Below are 16,321 nucleotides of genomic sequence, written 5' to 3' on the forward strand. Positions count from 1 at the left end.
CTGCCCTCTGGCATTAGACATCTCAACCCTGGGAAACAGATACTCCTTGTCTACTCTATGCCTGTCATCATCTTACAAACCTATATCAGATCTCCGGCACTCCAGAGAAAACAACCCAAGTGTATTTAGCCTCTCGTGATACCACGTACCCTCTAAACCAGGCAGTATCCTAATGAACCTCTTCTGCACCCTCTCCAAAGCCTCCACATCTTTTCCTATCGTGGGGTGACCAGAACTGTACACAATACTCCAAATGAGGCCGAACCAGAGTTTTATAAAGTTGCATCGTAACCTCCTGACCTTTGAACTCAATGCCTTGACCAATGTTCCAAAAGCCTTCTTAACCATCTTATTGACCTGTGTAGCCAATTTGAAGGAGTTATGGTCTTGGATTCCTAATGGTAGCAATGAGAACAAGGTATGACTTGGGCGATGGCAGTCCTTGGTGATGGACACGGCAATTTTAAACTCCTTTTATCATGCCCCTTTCATGGTGTGTTAATTTTGCTGAATTGACACAAGCAACAGATCTGTTACAGCGTTTCTTGCAGCTAATCCCCACCATCCAGGCTACTGCCATCGGGCAGGAGGTTCAGGAGCCTTGGGTTCCAAGCCACCAGGTTCAGGAACAGTTATTGCCCCTCAGCCATCAGGGTCCTGAACCGGCGAGGATTCCTTCACTCCCTGAACTGATTTCACAAACTTTCAAGGCCTATTTAAAACTTACTTCCTCAGTATTTTTTTTTATTTGTGCGATTTGTCTTCTTTGCTCATTGTTTGTCAGTCTTTATGTATATAGACTTCCATAAATTCTATTGTTCTATTATTTACTTGGACCCTTAGCATAGGCCATTGATGACCTCCTGTCTCCCATCATCCTCTGAAGTTGATGGTATGGTTGGAGTTCATCAATGCTTCTGCAATCCATTGAGTCCACTGGACAGGGGATTAGCCTGTACAGCTTCACTAGAACCCTGTTGGCCAGTCTTACCTGTTTCCTCCTCTCACGACAGCGATGTAGGGTTGGACTTTTTGAGAGGCATGGTATATCTTTATTGTTCTGAAAATGCCCGCAAGAAAATGAATCTCAAGGTACTATATAGGAACATATGCATAATTTGATAATAAATTTATTTTGAACTTTGACTTCAAACAGCTGCAACACTTGATGCATTTATGAATAGTCATTAATGTGTTTTTATAGTAAAAAAAAATGCTCAGATCATTGGAAACCTAATTGGTAATTGACATTATTCACGTTGGATTGGGGTTTTCAATTGTTTCTGCCTGTGTGTCGTAGAAACTATTTTCCCAACATTCAGGTTCAAAATTGTTGTCATCTGGCTGTATGTATACAACCAAATTAAACAATTCACCTCCCGACCACAGGCCACTCCAATTCTCCTTGGAGCAACGGAGGATGAGAGGTGACCTGATAGAGATGTATAAGATGATGAGAGGCATCGATCATCTGGGTAGCCAGAGGCTGAAGTGGCTAACACGAGGGGCATAGTTTTAAGGTCAGGGGTAAGCTTTTCACACAGAGAGTGGTGGGTGCGTGGAATATACTGCTGGCAATGGTGGTGGAGACAGATACAATAGGGTCTCTGACGAGACTCTTAGATACGTACATGGAGCTTAGAAAAATAGAGGGCTATGTGGTAGGGAAATTCTAGGCAGCTTCTAGAGTAGGTTACATATTCGGTACAACATTCTGGGCCGGAGGGCCTGTAATGTGCTGTAGTTTTGTATGTTCGATGTAAGACATCTATCACACACAGCATATAAAACAAAGTATAACCACAAATAAGTTCTTTATTGCGATACAGTGCGGAATAGGCCTTTCTGGCCCTTTGAGCCACGCCGCCCAGCAACTCCCGATTTGACCCTCGCCTAACGACCGGGGAATTTACAATGACATCCAGTATTCCTTTAGATTGTGGGCGAGAAACCAGGTTGCCCAGAGGAAACCCACACAGTCACGGGGAGAACATACAAATTCTTTACAGTCAGTGACGGGAATAAAATATAGTTAAAATGCATGTGTAGTGTGCAACGTATGTAAACAGCTTGTTGTCCTAGAGACGAGACCTCGGTGGCAGCAGGGTATTAGCTATTTAGTTATTGAGGTACAGCACGGCCCCCCCCCCCCCCAATTTAACCGTAGCCTAATCACGGGACAATTTACAATGACCAACCGATATGTCTTTAGACTGTGAGAGGAAACCAGAGCACCCACACGTTCCAGGGAGAGGTCGTTCGGACATTGGAATTTATATCCGAACCCCAATGCCCCGTGCTGTAATAGCGTTGTGCCACAAGGAACAATGACAGCAACAGCGTGTGTAATGTGGTAATTCTCTGGTATTGGTATTTTGGATATGTACTGATCAATGAATATGCTGGACTGGATGGCCATTAGAGAAACCCTTGCCGAGTCTTTTTTTTTTCGGTTTGAAGTTCTTGTTTGTTTAAGAATGACAAATTAACTCAGTACAAATGAGTCACTGAACCTGAGCCTGTCTTAATGGCTCACTATTTCTTTCATCACTCAGTGCTTTACCCAACTGAGCTGTTGGGTTGGTTTTCATAGGGCGCGTTGCAGGTAGATGAGTGTGTAAGTGGAGAGAAATTCTCTCTCTCTCTATCTCTCAGCAGCAGCTCTTTCAATAAGATCAGCATTATTCCATCCTCTTCTCAAAGTTCAAAGTAAATTTTATTTTCAAATTACATCTATGTCACTATATACAACCCTGAGATTGGTTTTTTTGATGGTTGAGGGGTAGTAACTGTTCCTAAACCTTGTGGAGCGAGTACCTTCTTCCTGTTGTCTATCGTCTAATGGCAGCATCTTCTGCCCACTCCATTACCTAAACTGGTTCAGCCATCAAGGGCTGGCTTCTTTTGGACCTCCCAAAATCTGAACTTCAAATATCGTTAGATTTGCTAATAAGTTGCCGCCTTCTAGATTGAAATATCCCACTGCAGGCCCCATGCATTGGGATCCTCAGTAGGTGTCAGATTAGGTGGTGCCTTAATGTGAATGGAACAGTGTGATGGACAGGCATGACTCCCCACCTGTTGAGTAGCTTTAAACTTTGTCTGGATAGTAATAACTACTGTAACATTACACTGGACAACAAATTTTTTTGTAAGTGTTGCTTCCTCAGAGTTTTTTTTTGTTTATGATCGTCCACTTGAAGCTGAATACAGATATAATTTCAGACTACCTTTATCATGGGTGGAATTTGGAGAAGCAAGCAATTAACTTTTATTGAATAGAATGTGCTTGATTGCATAATGGTTCTGATGCTTTGCACTGGTTCAACTCAGCTAAAAATGTTTTGCTGATGATTTTATACTCAATATCTGAGGCTTCCCACTTAGGTGTCCAATAATAATCAGCCAGCATTAATGGATTCCAATTCCCATGATACCTTTTCTCCATGACTGCAGTGTCCTGGTGAAATCTTTCGTCAATGACAGCACCAAGATTGGCAGGGTAGAAGTCTAAATGGGAATGCAGAAAATAAATAGTTTGTGACATGTTGAACTTCATGGTTTTGTATGCTTGAAGCATGTTGCCAACCAGCTGCACATAGTTTGGTGTTCTGTAGTTGCCAAGAAAATTTTCAACAACATCCTTGAATGCCTTCTATGAGATGTTCTCCAGGTCCACTAGAGGCTCTGATATTTGATTTGTGGACCAATACAAATGGCTTTCTTAATCTTGGCAAAAGTTATTCTGACTTGAATTATGAATTGAAATCACTAATATAGACAATTCCCAAAAAATGGTGCATGATAGAGAAATTTCATGGTCATCCACTCAAAATCAATAAGATGCACCAACAATATTCAGTAAGCAAAATCTTTGTTGTCCAGTGTAAGTTGCCGCCTTCGAGGTTGAAATATCCAACTGCAGGCTCCATGCATTGGGAGCCTTAGTAGATGTCTGAAGATGTGTGTACATTACTGTTTTAATTTGGATGAGACAATATGATGGGCAGACATTACTCCCTACCAGATGAGTGGCTTTAAAATTTGTCAGTGGAACAATAAACACCATAATATTATTGGTCAAATCCATTTATAATTCAATTACGATCATAATACGTTTGGTTCTTGAAGGTCAGGTTATTTTAATGAGTTTAATACTTCTCATTTCTTTGCTACTTGCAGACAATCATTGGAAACTTCAATAAGGAGCAAGAAAAATTTATGAAAGAGCAAAAATCAAAGAAATCAGGTACTTAATTTAACATAACATTCATGTCTGCTTTTGAGTATAATTCTAACCAATGGTTCAATTTAATATCAGAGAATGTGTACAGTATACAACCTGAAATTCTTGCCCTTCGCAGACATCCACAAAACAGAAAATAAAACCTAAAGAATGAATGACAGAAAACAATGGAACCCCAAAGACCCCCCCAACTCACAAGCAGCAACAAAAACGTCAAACCGCCCCTTCCCCCTCCCCCCTGCCCCAGCAAATGCATCAACACCCCCCCCATCACCCCCCATGCAAGCAATAGCAAAGCCCCATAGAGACTGTGATCTAGAGTCCATCAAAAACTACTGTCCATCCCATCATTTTGACATCTCAGACAGGCTCTCGCTCTCACTAGCGAGGGAGAGACTTTCCAATTGCTGCACATACCGCCTGCTGTCCCGATGTTTCAATCTCCCATTTCGCTTCAGTCAGTGACATCCCTTCTAATTTTGGCTTTGTTACAGTTTCAGAATCAGAAAAAAGCTAATATTCCATCTGTTTCTCAAATTTAAATGGAGAGTATTATTTTGAGAGTGGTCTCATTTATGTCCTTTGTTATATAAGTTTCATAAACAGGAAAGATTGTGCTGGAAATTTTTGAACAAGGCACGCATAACATGCTGGAGGAACTCAGAAGTCAGGTAACTTCTATGGAGGGAAGTAAACTGTGTTTTGAGCCAAGACCCTTCAGGACTGGAAAGGAAGGGGACAGAAGCCAGAATAAGAAGGTGGGGGAAGGGCAGGAGTACAAGCTGGTAGGTGATAGGTGAGACCAGATGAGGGAGAAGCTAGGTGGTTGGCTGGGGGAGTGGGATGATGAAGCTGGGAGGTGATAGGTGGAAGAGGTAAAGGGCTGAAGAAGAAGGAATCTGATTGGAAAGAACAGTGACAAGAGAAATTAGGGATAGTATCAATTCCAAAGAAGAAGCATACAAATTAGCAGAGAAACTGGCTCACCTGAGGACTGGGAGAAATTCAGAGTTCAGCAGAGGAGGATAAAGGGCTTAATTAGGAAGGGGAAAAAAGATTATGAGAGAAAACTGGCAGGGAACATAAAAACGGACTGTAAAAGCTTTTATAGATATGTAAAAAGGAAAAGACTGGTAAAGGTAAATGTAGGTCCCCTGCAGACAGAAACAGGTGAATTGATTATGGGGAGCAAGGACATGGCAGACCAATTGAATAATTACTTTGGTTCTGTCTTCACTAAGGAGGACATAAATAATCTTCCAGAAATAGTAGGGGACAGAGGGTCCAGTGAGATGGAGGAACTGAGCGAAATACATGTTAGTAGGGAAGTGGTGTTAGGTAAATTGAAGGGATTGAAGGCAGATAAATCCCCAGGGCCAGATGGTCTGCATCCCAGAGTGCTTAAGGAAGTAGCCCAAGAAATAGTGGATGCATTAGTGATAATTTTTGAAAACTCGTTAGATTCTGGACTAGTTCCTGAAGATTGGAGGGTGGCTAATGTAACTCCACTTTTTAAAAAAGGAGGGAGAGAGAAACCGGGGAATTATAGACCGGTTAGCCTAACGTCGGTGGTGGGGAAACTGCTGGAGTCAGTTATCAAGGATGTGATAACAGCACATTTGGAAAGCGGTGAAATGATCGGACGAAGTCAGCATGGATTTGTGAAAGGAAAATCATGTCTGACGAATCTCATAGAAATTTTTGAGGATGTAACTAGTAGAGTGGATAGGGGAGAACCAGTGGATGTGGTATATTTGGATTTTCAAAAGGCTTTTGACAAGGTCCCACACAGGAGATTAGTGTGCAAACTTAAAGCACACGGTATTGGGGGTAAGGTAATGGTGTGGGTGGAGAATTGGTTAGCAGACAGGAAGCAAAGAGTGGGAATAAATGGGACCTTTTCAGAATGGCAGGCGGTGACTAGTGGGGTACCGCAAGGCTCAGTGCTGGGACCCCAGTTGTTTACAATATATATTAATGACTTGGATGAGGGAATTAAATGCAGCATCTCCAAGTTTGCGGATGACACGAAGCTGGGCGGCAGTGTTAGCTGTGAGGAGGATGCTAAGAGGATGCAGGGTGACTTGGATAGGTTGGGTGAGTGGGCAAATTCATGGCAGATGCAATTTAATGTGGATAAATGTGAAGTTATCCACTTTGGTGGCAAAAATAGGAAAACAGATTATTATCTGAATGGTGGCCGATTAGGAAAAGGGGAGGTGCAACGAGACCTGGGTGTCATTATACACCAGTCATTGAAAGTGGGCATGCAGGTAAAGCAGGCGGTGAAAAAGGCGAATGGTATGCTGGCATTTATAGCAAGAGGATTCGAGTACAGGAGCAGGGAGGTACTACTGCAGTTGTACAAGGCCTTGGTGAGACCACACCTGGAGTATTGTGTACAGTTTTGGTCCCCTAATCTAAGGAAAGACATCTTTCCCATAGAGGGAGTACAAAGAAGGTTCACCAGATTGATTCCTGGGATGGCAGGACTTTCATATGAAGAAAGACTGGATGAACTGGGCTTGTACTCGTTGGAATTTAGAAGATTGAGGGGGGATCTGATTGAAACGTATAAGATCCTAAAGGGATTGGACAGGCTAGATGCAGGAAGATTGTTCCCGATGTTGGGGAAGTCCAGAACGAGGGGCCACAGTTTGAGGATAGAGGGGAAGCCTTTTAGGACCGAGATTAGGAAAAACTTCTTCACACAGAGAGTGGTGAATCTGTGGAATTCTCTGCCACAGGAAACAGTTGAGGCCAGTTCATTAGCTATATTTAAGAGGGATTTAGATATGGCCCTTGTGGCTACGGGGGTCAGGGGGTATGGAGGGAAGGCTGGGGCGGGGTTCTGAGTTGGATGATCAACCATGATCATAATAAATGACGGTGCAGGCTCGAAGGGCGGAATGACCTACTCCTGCACCTATTTTCTATGTTTCTATGATATAAGTGGACAATGGACTATGGAGGAGGGAAACCAGAGGGGGGTGATGGGCAGGTGAAGAAAGAAGTGACAGGGTAACCAAAATGGGGAATGGAAAAAGAGAGGAGGAGGGAGTTGAGAGAAATTACTGGAAATCGTAATCGGAATAGAGGTAATCGACGTCTATAGAAGGAATATGAGGTGTTGCTCTTCAACCTGAGATTGGCCTCATCAGAGAATTTTTAAAATAAAGCTGGATACTAGGCTTAATGTGGCAAATCTTTTAATTTAGCATGGTATCATGGAGAGTCCACGTATGGAACTCTGAATTACAAGGAAATCAGCTTATGTTTACACTCAGTAGTGGACAAGTGAGAAAAACCAGCACCTCCCCCCACCCTTTAGATGTCAAAGGCTTGACGGTCATAGAGTCTCTTCATAATTTGTGACATCTTTAACTGTGCTTATCTTGTTTATGCAGCTATCTTATTTCTCTAAGTATTAGTGCCTAGCACCATAATCTTAGTCATGTAGATTTGCAACTTAATTAAAAGAAGATTCAGGATGTCCACAAGATCATTTTAGCAACACACTGATCTTTTAACCCTATATTTGAAATTTTCATCCACACCTCATCATGGCAGTGGAGGAGGCCAAGGTCAGACAGTCATGTCAGAATGGGAAGTCAAACTGAATCTTCATTTCTTTTTGAGAGTTTTTGTGTGTTTGGATACTTGCAAGCTTAGAAACAAGAATCCTACACTTTATTTTAGCAAGTCTGAAGAATTTGAAGGCGTGAGGGAATTTGGATTTATGGAGCTATTTTATGCTACTGAAGAAATTAAAATGTTAGAAGTAGTTTGGTAGTAACGTTGGCAAATCAATTTGTGATTGCATTTCTGTCAAAACTATTATGCGAGAATTATTATTGTTTTAGTGATGTCTGTTGAAGGGGAACTATTGGCCGGGTCACAGAGATATCACCTCTGCTTTCCTTTGACATTTTTATTATCCTTGCAGTAGATGGCCTTGGTTTAAAATAGGGTGGTGCGGTAGCACAGGGGTTAGCACAATGCTTTACAGTACAGGCAAACCTTGGTTCAGTTCCTGCTGCTGCCTGTAAAGGAGTTCGTATGTTCTCCCCATGACTGTGAGTTTCTTGCAGCTGCTCCAGTTTACTCCCACAATCCAAAGATGTACTGGTTGATAGGTTAATTGGTAATTGTAAATCGTTCCCTGATTAGGCTAGGATTAAATTGGGGGTTGCTGTGTGGCGTGGCTCAAAGGGCCTATTCCGTGTTGTACCTCAATAAATAACTATATCTCATCCTCTGGAGAGCACCGGATTTCTCAGTGCTTCAGTACATGGACAATAGATTAGGCTGTTGTGCTCATCTCACCTCAAGCAGTTAATCCTATAACCATCTGACTCAAGCAACGGAGGTGATTTATCAACTCTTATGTTTATTTACTAATGTTTTAAACCTGTCGTGTGTGTAAATATTTGTTATTCACTATTGACATGGGATGAACTCTGACAGCCATTTTACATACAGTGAGGTCTCAGACCACACTGAGTCATATTAAGCAACAAATAAATATTAGCTAGTATACTGCCCTCGCTGAGGTGCCGTAACATCAACTAGACAGTCAGTCAACTGACATGAGAGTCGGAGTGTAGCCTCCAGGCTCCTTGTGTTTATTGCAGACTCAATGGCGAGACATAGTGATTGAAAAACAAGAAAATACAGTGTAATTACTGCATTGTTCTATTCGCACAAGTAAATATTCACAGATAAGTAAGAATTTAGTTAACTTTTCTCCATTATAAGATTATAAGATTCTGACAAGTAGTTACAGGTAAATAATATGTGTAAACCATTAGCATCTAGGTCAGTGTCTAATAGACTCAAAAATAACATTCTATTTCAGCCTCACCAACCTTATTCTATTTCATTATCAACAACCTTATTGTCTCTGGGGATCTCCCATCCACCGCCACCAACCTCATAGTTCCCGCACCCCGCACCTCCCATTTCTCCCTCCTACCCAAGATCCACAAGCCAGCTTGTTCCTGCCCCACTGAACTCATATCTGCATACCTCAACTCTGTTTTATCCCTCCTAGTTCAGTCCCTTCCTATTCACATCCAAGACACTTCACATGCTCTGGATCATTTCAATGATTTCAAGTTCCTTAGCCCCCATCATCTTATTTTTACTATGGATGTCCAGTCCCTATACACTTCTACCCCCACCAGTAAGGCCTCTTTCTTGACACCAGATCTCACCAGTTCCCCTCCACCACACTCTCCTCCACCTAGCAGAACTTGTCCTCACTCTAAATGATTTCTCCTTTGGGTCCTCCCACTTCCTTCAAACAAAAGGTGTAGCCATGGGTACTAGCATGGGTCCCAGCTATGCCCACCTGTTTGTCGGCTACATGGAACAGTACGTTCCAAGCCTACACTGGTGACCGTCCCACACTTTCCCACGCTACATCAATGACTACATTGGTGCTACTTCCTGCACCCATGCTAAACTCGTCAACTTCATCCACTTTGCCTCCAACTTCCAACCTGCCCTCAAATTTACCTGGTCCATTTCCGACACCACACTCCCCTTACTTGATCTCACTGTCTCTATGCTTATCCACTGATGTCTGTTATAAACTCATGGACTCTCACAGCTACCCGGACTATACAGCTTCCCACCCTGTTACTTGTTAAAACGCCATCCCCTTCTCTCAATTTCTCCGTCTCCACCGCTTCTGCACTCGGGATGAGGCTTTTCACTCTAGAACGAAGAAGATGTTCTCCTTTTTCAAAGAAAGGGGCTTCCCTTCCTCCACCATCAACGCTGCCCTCAGCTGCATCTCTTCCACTTCTTGCACATTTGCTCATACCCCATCCTCCCACCACGCTACCAGGGACAGGGTTCCTCTTGTCCTCACCTACCATCCCACCAGCCTCTGCGTCCAGCATATAATTCTCCAAAACTTCCACCATCTCCAACGGGATTCCACCACCAAGCACATCTTTCCCTCCCTCCCACTTTCTGCTTTCCGCAGGGATTGCCCCCACGCGACTCTTTTGTCCATTTGTCCCTCCCCACTGATCTCCCTCCTAGCACTTATCCTTGCAAGCGGAATAATTGCTACACCTCCTCCCTCACTACCATTCAGTGCCCTAAACAGTCCTTCCAGGTGAGGCGACACTTCTGTGTGTCTCTTGGGATCATGTACTCCCAGTGCTCCCGGTGTGGCTTCTTGTATATCAGTGAGACCTGATGTAGATTGGGAGACTACTTCACCAAGCACCTGCGCTCTGTCGGCCAGAAAATGCGGGATTTCCCAGTAGCCATCCATTTTAATTCCACTTCCCATTCCCATTCCGATATGGCTACCCGTGGCCTCCTCCACTGCCGTGGTGGAGCCACACTTAGATTGGAGGAACTTCTGTTTGAGTAGCCTCCAACCTGATGGCATGAACATCGATTTCTCGAACTTCGGGTAATGCCCTCCCCCCACCTCTCCTTCACCATTTCCCATTGCCTTTTCCCTCTCTTACCTTATCTCCTTGTCCGCCCATTGCCTTCCTCTAGTGCTCCTTTCCCCTCTTTTCTTTCTTCCATGGCCTTCATTCACGAATCTTTGCCCAGATCTTTACTTCATCCCACCCACTTAAGGTTTCACCTATGACCTTGTGTTTCTGTCTCCCCTCCCCCCACCTGTACACCTCAGCGTTTTTTCTCCAGTCCTGCTGAAGGGTGAAAAGAGTACATTGACTGTACTCTTTTTCCATAGGTCCTGCCTGGCCTGCTGAGTTCCTCCAGCGTGTCGTGTGTGTTGCTTCTATTTCAGCAAAATCTCATTGATACCTTTAGATTAACTTCTAAACAATATAACATCAACTCGCAAGCAGTGTTCTGCTGGGGAAACAAAAGGATGGCTTTAGATAGAAACTTCTTTCACTCCTAACATAAGTCTTTGGCCTTCTACCAGCCAATATGCTCTCCTTTTTCCAATTTCTAATGTAATCTAATACAGATCTGAAACTGCTCATTTCAAAATAAAAGCCGAATATGCCTAATCACATAGAAAAAAACATAAATTAATTACCTGAAAGGCAGAACAGCTAGAATTGGGAAGCAGTTCAATAAGACATCCATGTATCATTTTAGCAAAATGGCTACTCCTTTTAAATGGGTTGCGTGATAAATGTCATTGGGTTATTTTATGGTTAATAGTAACAGGCCCAGGATTAATAGGATTTTGTGTGTGTTGCTCAAGATTTCCAGCATCTACAGAATCTCTTGTGTTACTAAGTGAACCAGTAAAAATCAGATGAAAAGGTATAAAGCTGTGTACTAATTACTAATGATTTTATTTCCAGGATCAGCCCTTCCACCATGGGCTGGATATAATGAAGAGGAAACTGTGAAGAAGCAAGTTCTCTCTCTGTCCACAGTAAGTACCAGGGATATTCTCTGGGTATACTTCAGACACATTGATAGATTTCTATGTATTAAGAACGTAAACACAACAAAATCTACAGATGCTGGAAGTGGGTCCTGAAGAAGGATCTTGGCCCAAGACATTGACTGTATATTCATTTCCATAGAAGCAGCCTGAAGAGAATTGAACGATGTGGGATTAGCACAGGAAAGTAGCAATGGCACAGGCCATGGTCGTCTTGAATGATGAAGCAGCTACAAGAAGCTAAATAACTTTTGCCTGCTTCTGTTCCTTATGACACGTACCATACCTTGCATAGTAGATACTATCTTATTTCTTGCCCATTATGTCGCTGGCATTCAAAGGTTCATTTACTGTCAAAGTATACAACTCTGTAATTCTTCAATTCTGTTGGGTAGCCATGAAGCCAAGAAAAGAAAAGAGAGGTGGCAAGATCATCAACCCCAAAATACCCCCTCCCCGCACAAAAAAATGAATGAAACAGAACAGGCACGTCGACCTCCAAATCCCCCCTCCCCGCACAAAAAATGCAAAACGGAACAGGCACGTCGACCCCCAAATGCCTCTTCCCTGTTCACACAGACGAACAAAACTGAACAGGCACATCAACGCCCAAATCCCTCTTCCCGCACAAAGAAATGAACAAAATGGGACAGGCACCTCAACCCACAAATTCCCCACCCCATTGGATAGAAGGTACAAGAGCTGAATACTTCCAGAATTAACAACACACATCGAAGTTGCTGGTGAACGCAGCAGGCCAGGCAGCATCTGTAGGAAGAGGTGCAGTCGACGTTTCAGGCCGAGACCCTTCGTCAGGCAGAATTATTTGCTTTTAGTTCAGATCTCCAGCATTTCAGGTATTTTGCTCTTGAAGTTCATTAAACTAAGTTAACTGATATTGGTGGCATAGTAGAGTAGGGGTTAGCGTAATGCTTTACAAGGCCAGCTGTCATCCAGTTTCAATTCCCGCCACTATCGGTAAGGAATTTGTGCGTTCTGCCCATAACTACATGGATTTCCTCTGGGAATTCCAGTTTCCTCGCACCTGCCAAAGACGTACAAGTTAGCCTTAGTAAGTCATGAGAATTCTGTGTTGGCGCTGGAAGCGTGGCAACACTTGTGGGTTGCCCACACCACATTTCGGACCGTGTGGTCTTCAATGCAAAAGAACGTATATCACTAAATGTTTTGATGTACATGTGACAAAAATAGCTAATCTAATCTTCTGGGCGGCGGGACGGAGATGCGTCTCTACCTAAGGAGGTGGAAGGTGCTCCTTCCTTCCACTAACCTGCGGGTCACCTGTGGGCAAGGTGTAGCACCTGCTCAGCCCACCCCCTCCCACCGATCTGGGTCATGTGACCACGGGAGCAGGTGGTGGATGGTCGTACGAGCAGCTGGTGCACATCACAAGTCCTGGTTATGTGACCACTGACCCTGGGCAGACAATCTCTGAAAAGTATTGATAATATCTGGGATCACTCATCTTGTAAAGACGCTGCCTAAAAGAAGGCAAAGGCAAAGGACTTCTGTAGAAGAATTTGCCAAGTACCATCATGATCATGAGACCACGATCACCCTTGTCATATGACGTGGCACATGATGAAAATGATTAATCTAATCCGATGGACGAAAGCCAATAGCTATTTAAACTCTTTCATTGACCTATACATTATGTGGTGTGTATGTGTGGATAGGCTAGGTGTGATTGGGTAAGAAAAGGCAGTTAATTTTTGTAAATTTTTCCTTAATACTTATTCCAGACTCACTATTGCCAAGCTCCCAGAGTGGTAAATTATCTACTTAACCAAGAAGATTCTGGGCTTGTAAGAAACTGAGTGCTTCCTTTGCTTTCCTAGGATCGCCGGAACTTTCTGCAGGACCCTCCCGTAGGCGTACGATTTAATTTTGATTTCAACGCCGTGGCGCCTGTTGCCATGGTGATGCTCCGGGAGGACGAGCTGCTGAGCAAAATGCGTTTTGAGCTTGTCCCTAAACTGTAAGTGAACAGAAATGTTTGCGCTTTCCCTATCGTAGACCACAAGACAAAGGAGCAGAATTAGACCATTCAGCCTCTGTTCCATCATTATCCCTTTCAACCCCATTCTCCTTCCTTCTCTCCATAACCTTCGACGTCCTTACTAATCTGGAACCTACCAACCTCCGCTTTAAATATGCCCAATTACTTGGCTTCCACAGCCGTCTGTGGCAATGAATTCCATTGATTCACCACCCACTGGCTGAAGAAATTCCTCCTCATCTCTGTTCTAAAGGGACATTCTTCTATTCTGAGGTAGTTCCCCATGGTTCGAGATTCCCCCACATAAGGAAACATCCTTTCTACATCCACACTATTTAGGCCGTTAAATATTCCATAGGTTTCAGTAAGATCCCTCCCCTCATTCTTCTAAACCCCAGTGAGTACAGGTCCAGAGCCATCAAATGCTGCTCGTACACTAACCCTTTCATTGCCAGGATCATTCTCATGAATTTCCCCTGGACCCTTTCGCCAATGCCAGAATATCCTTTTGTAGATAAGGTTCACCATTTCCCAAGTGCAGTCTGACCAGTACCTTGTAAAGCCTCAGCATTACATGCTTGCTTTTATATTCTAGTCCATTTGAAATGAATGATAACATTGCATTTGTCTTTCTTACCACCAACTCAACTTGGAAGTTAACCTTTAGGGAAACCTGCACTAGGACTCCCAATTCCCTTTGCATCTCTGATTTCTGACTTTGCACCCCGTTTAGAAAATAGCTACATCTTTATTTATTCTACAAAAGTGCATGACTATACAGTTCCTTACATTGTATTCCATGTCCCTCTTTTTTGCCCTTTCTTCTAATCTGTCCAAGTCCTCCCTGCTTCTTCAACACTGCCTGCGCTTCCACTTATCTTTGTGTTATCTGTAAACTTGGCCAAAGTGCTGTCAACTTTGTCATCTAAATCACTAACCCATAACATGAAAGGAAGCGGTCCCCATACTGACCCCTGAGGAACACCACTAGTCACTGGCATCCAAGCAGATAAGACCCCCTTTATTCCCACTCTTTGCCTCCTGCCAGTCAGCCAATCTTCTCTCTATGCTAACACGAGGAAATCTGCAGATGCTGGAATTTCAAGCAACACGCATCAAAATTGCTGGTGAACGCAGTACTCCAGGCAGAATCTATAGGAAGAAGAGGTACAGTCGACGTTTCAGGCCAAGACCCTTCGTCAGGACTAACTGAAAGAAGAGATAGTTAAGAGATTTGAAAGTGGGAGTGGGAGAGGGAGATCCGAAATGATAGGAGAAGACAGGAGGGGGAGAGATGGAGCTAAGAGCTGGAAAATTGATTGGCAAAAGAGATATGAGAGGATGATGGGACAGGAGGCCTAGGGAGAAAGAAGGGTGGGGGAGGGGAAGCCCAGAGGATGGGCAAGGAGTTATAGTGAGAGGGACAGAGGGAGAAAAAGGAGAGAGGAAAAATAAATAAATAATGGATGGGGTACAAAGGGGAGGTGGGGCATTAATGGAAATTAGAGGTCAGTGTTCATGCCATCAGGTTGGAGGCTACCCAGACGGAATATAAGGTGTTGTTCCACCAACCTGAGTGTGGCTTCATCTTGACAGTAGAGGAGGCTGTGGATAGACATATCAGAATGGGAATGGGACTTTTCAGCTCTTAGCTCCATCCCTCCCCCTCCTGTCTTCTCCTATCATTTCGGATCTCCCCCTCCCACTTTCTAATCTCTTGCAAGCTCTTCTTTCAGTTAGTCCTGACGAAGGGTCTCGGCCCGAAACGTCGACTGTACCTCTTCCTAGAGATGCTGCCTGGCCTGCTGCGTTCACCAGCAATTTTTATGTATGTTGTTTCTATCTCTGCTATTATTTTTCCTGTGATACCATGCACTCTTCTCTTATTCAGCAGCCGCGTGTGCGGCTCCTTATCAAAGGCTTTCATCCACATCTATTGCTATTTGTGTCTCCTGCTTGCATTTGCTCCAGGCATGAATAGCCACTCTTAATCACTCTCTCTAAGTCAGCAGCAACAATTTCTTGTGCTGGGTGACACAGGGCTCAAGCTAGTTACAACTGCAGATACAGGGCCACAGATGAGACAATAGGCAGCAACACGGAAAAGCAGGAGGAAGGATCATGACCTGAGATGTCGATTATCCATTTCGTTCAAACACCAGAGGTGCAAAGGGACTTAGGGGTCCTCGTGCAAGATTCCCAGAAGGTTAATTTACAGGTCGGATCTGTAGTAAAGAAGGCAATTGCAATGTTGGCATTTATTTCAAGGGGAATAGAATAGTAGGTTTCAAGGAGATAATGCTAAGCCTTTATAAGACTCTAGTTAGGCCGTACTTGGGAGTATTGTCAACAGTTTTGGGCCCCATGTCTCAGAAAGGATGTGTTGTCATTGGAGAAAGTCCAGAGGAGGTTCACAAGGATGAGGCTGTTAACATATGAGGAGCGTTTGGCAGCTTTGGGCCTGTACTCACTGGAATTTAGAAGAATGTATGGGGATCTCATTGAAACCTACCAAATGTTGAAAGGACTAGATAGGTTGGAGAGGATGTTTCCTGTGGTGGGGGTATCCCGAACAAGAGGGGCCCAACCTCAAAATTGAGTGGTGACTCTTTAGTACAGAGGTAAGGAGGAATTTTTTTAGCCAGAGAGT

At 43.6% G+C, this 16,321-nt stretch overlaps 1 protein-coding gene across 4 annotated transcripts in view; it reads left to right on the forward strand.

The window, feature by feature from the left end:
• Nucleotides 1-16,321, forward strand: part of LOC134339139 (synapse-associated protein 1-like) — a 40,204-nt gene that overhangs the window by 6,390 nt on the left and 17,493 nt on the right. For all 4 annotated transcript variants that reach the window (XM_063035491.1, XM_063035495.1, XM_063035494.1 and 1 more), the window contains exons 3-5: nucleotides 4,183-4,249; nucleotides 11,566-11,639; nucleotides 13,511-13,650. In XM_063035491.1, coding sequence (XP_062891561.1) covers nucleotides 4,183-4,249; nucleotides 11,566-11,639; nucleotides 13,511-13,650 — 281 coding nt within the window. The remainder of the gene's footprint in view (nucleotides 1-4,182; nucleotides 4,250-11,565; nucleotides 11,640-13,510; nucleotides 13,651-16,321) is intronic.

This window comes from Mobula hypostoma, chromosome 28 (genome assembly GCF_963921235.1).
Source record: "Mobula hypostoma chromosome 28, sMobHyp1.1, whole genome shotgun sequence".
NCBI classification, from domain to species: domain Eukaryota; kingdom Metazoa; phylum Chordata; class Chondrichthyes; order Myliobatiformes; family Myliobatidae; genus Mobula; species Mobula hypostoma.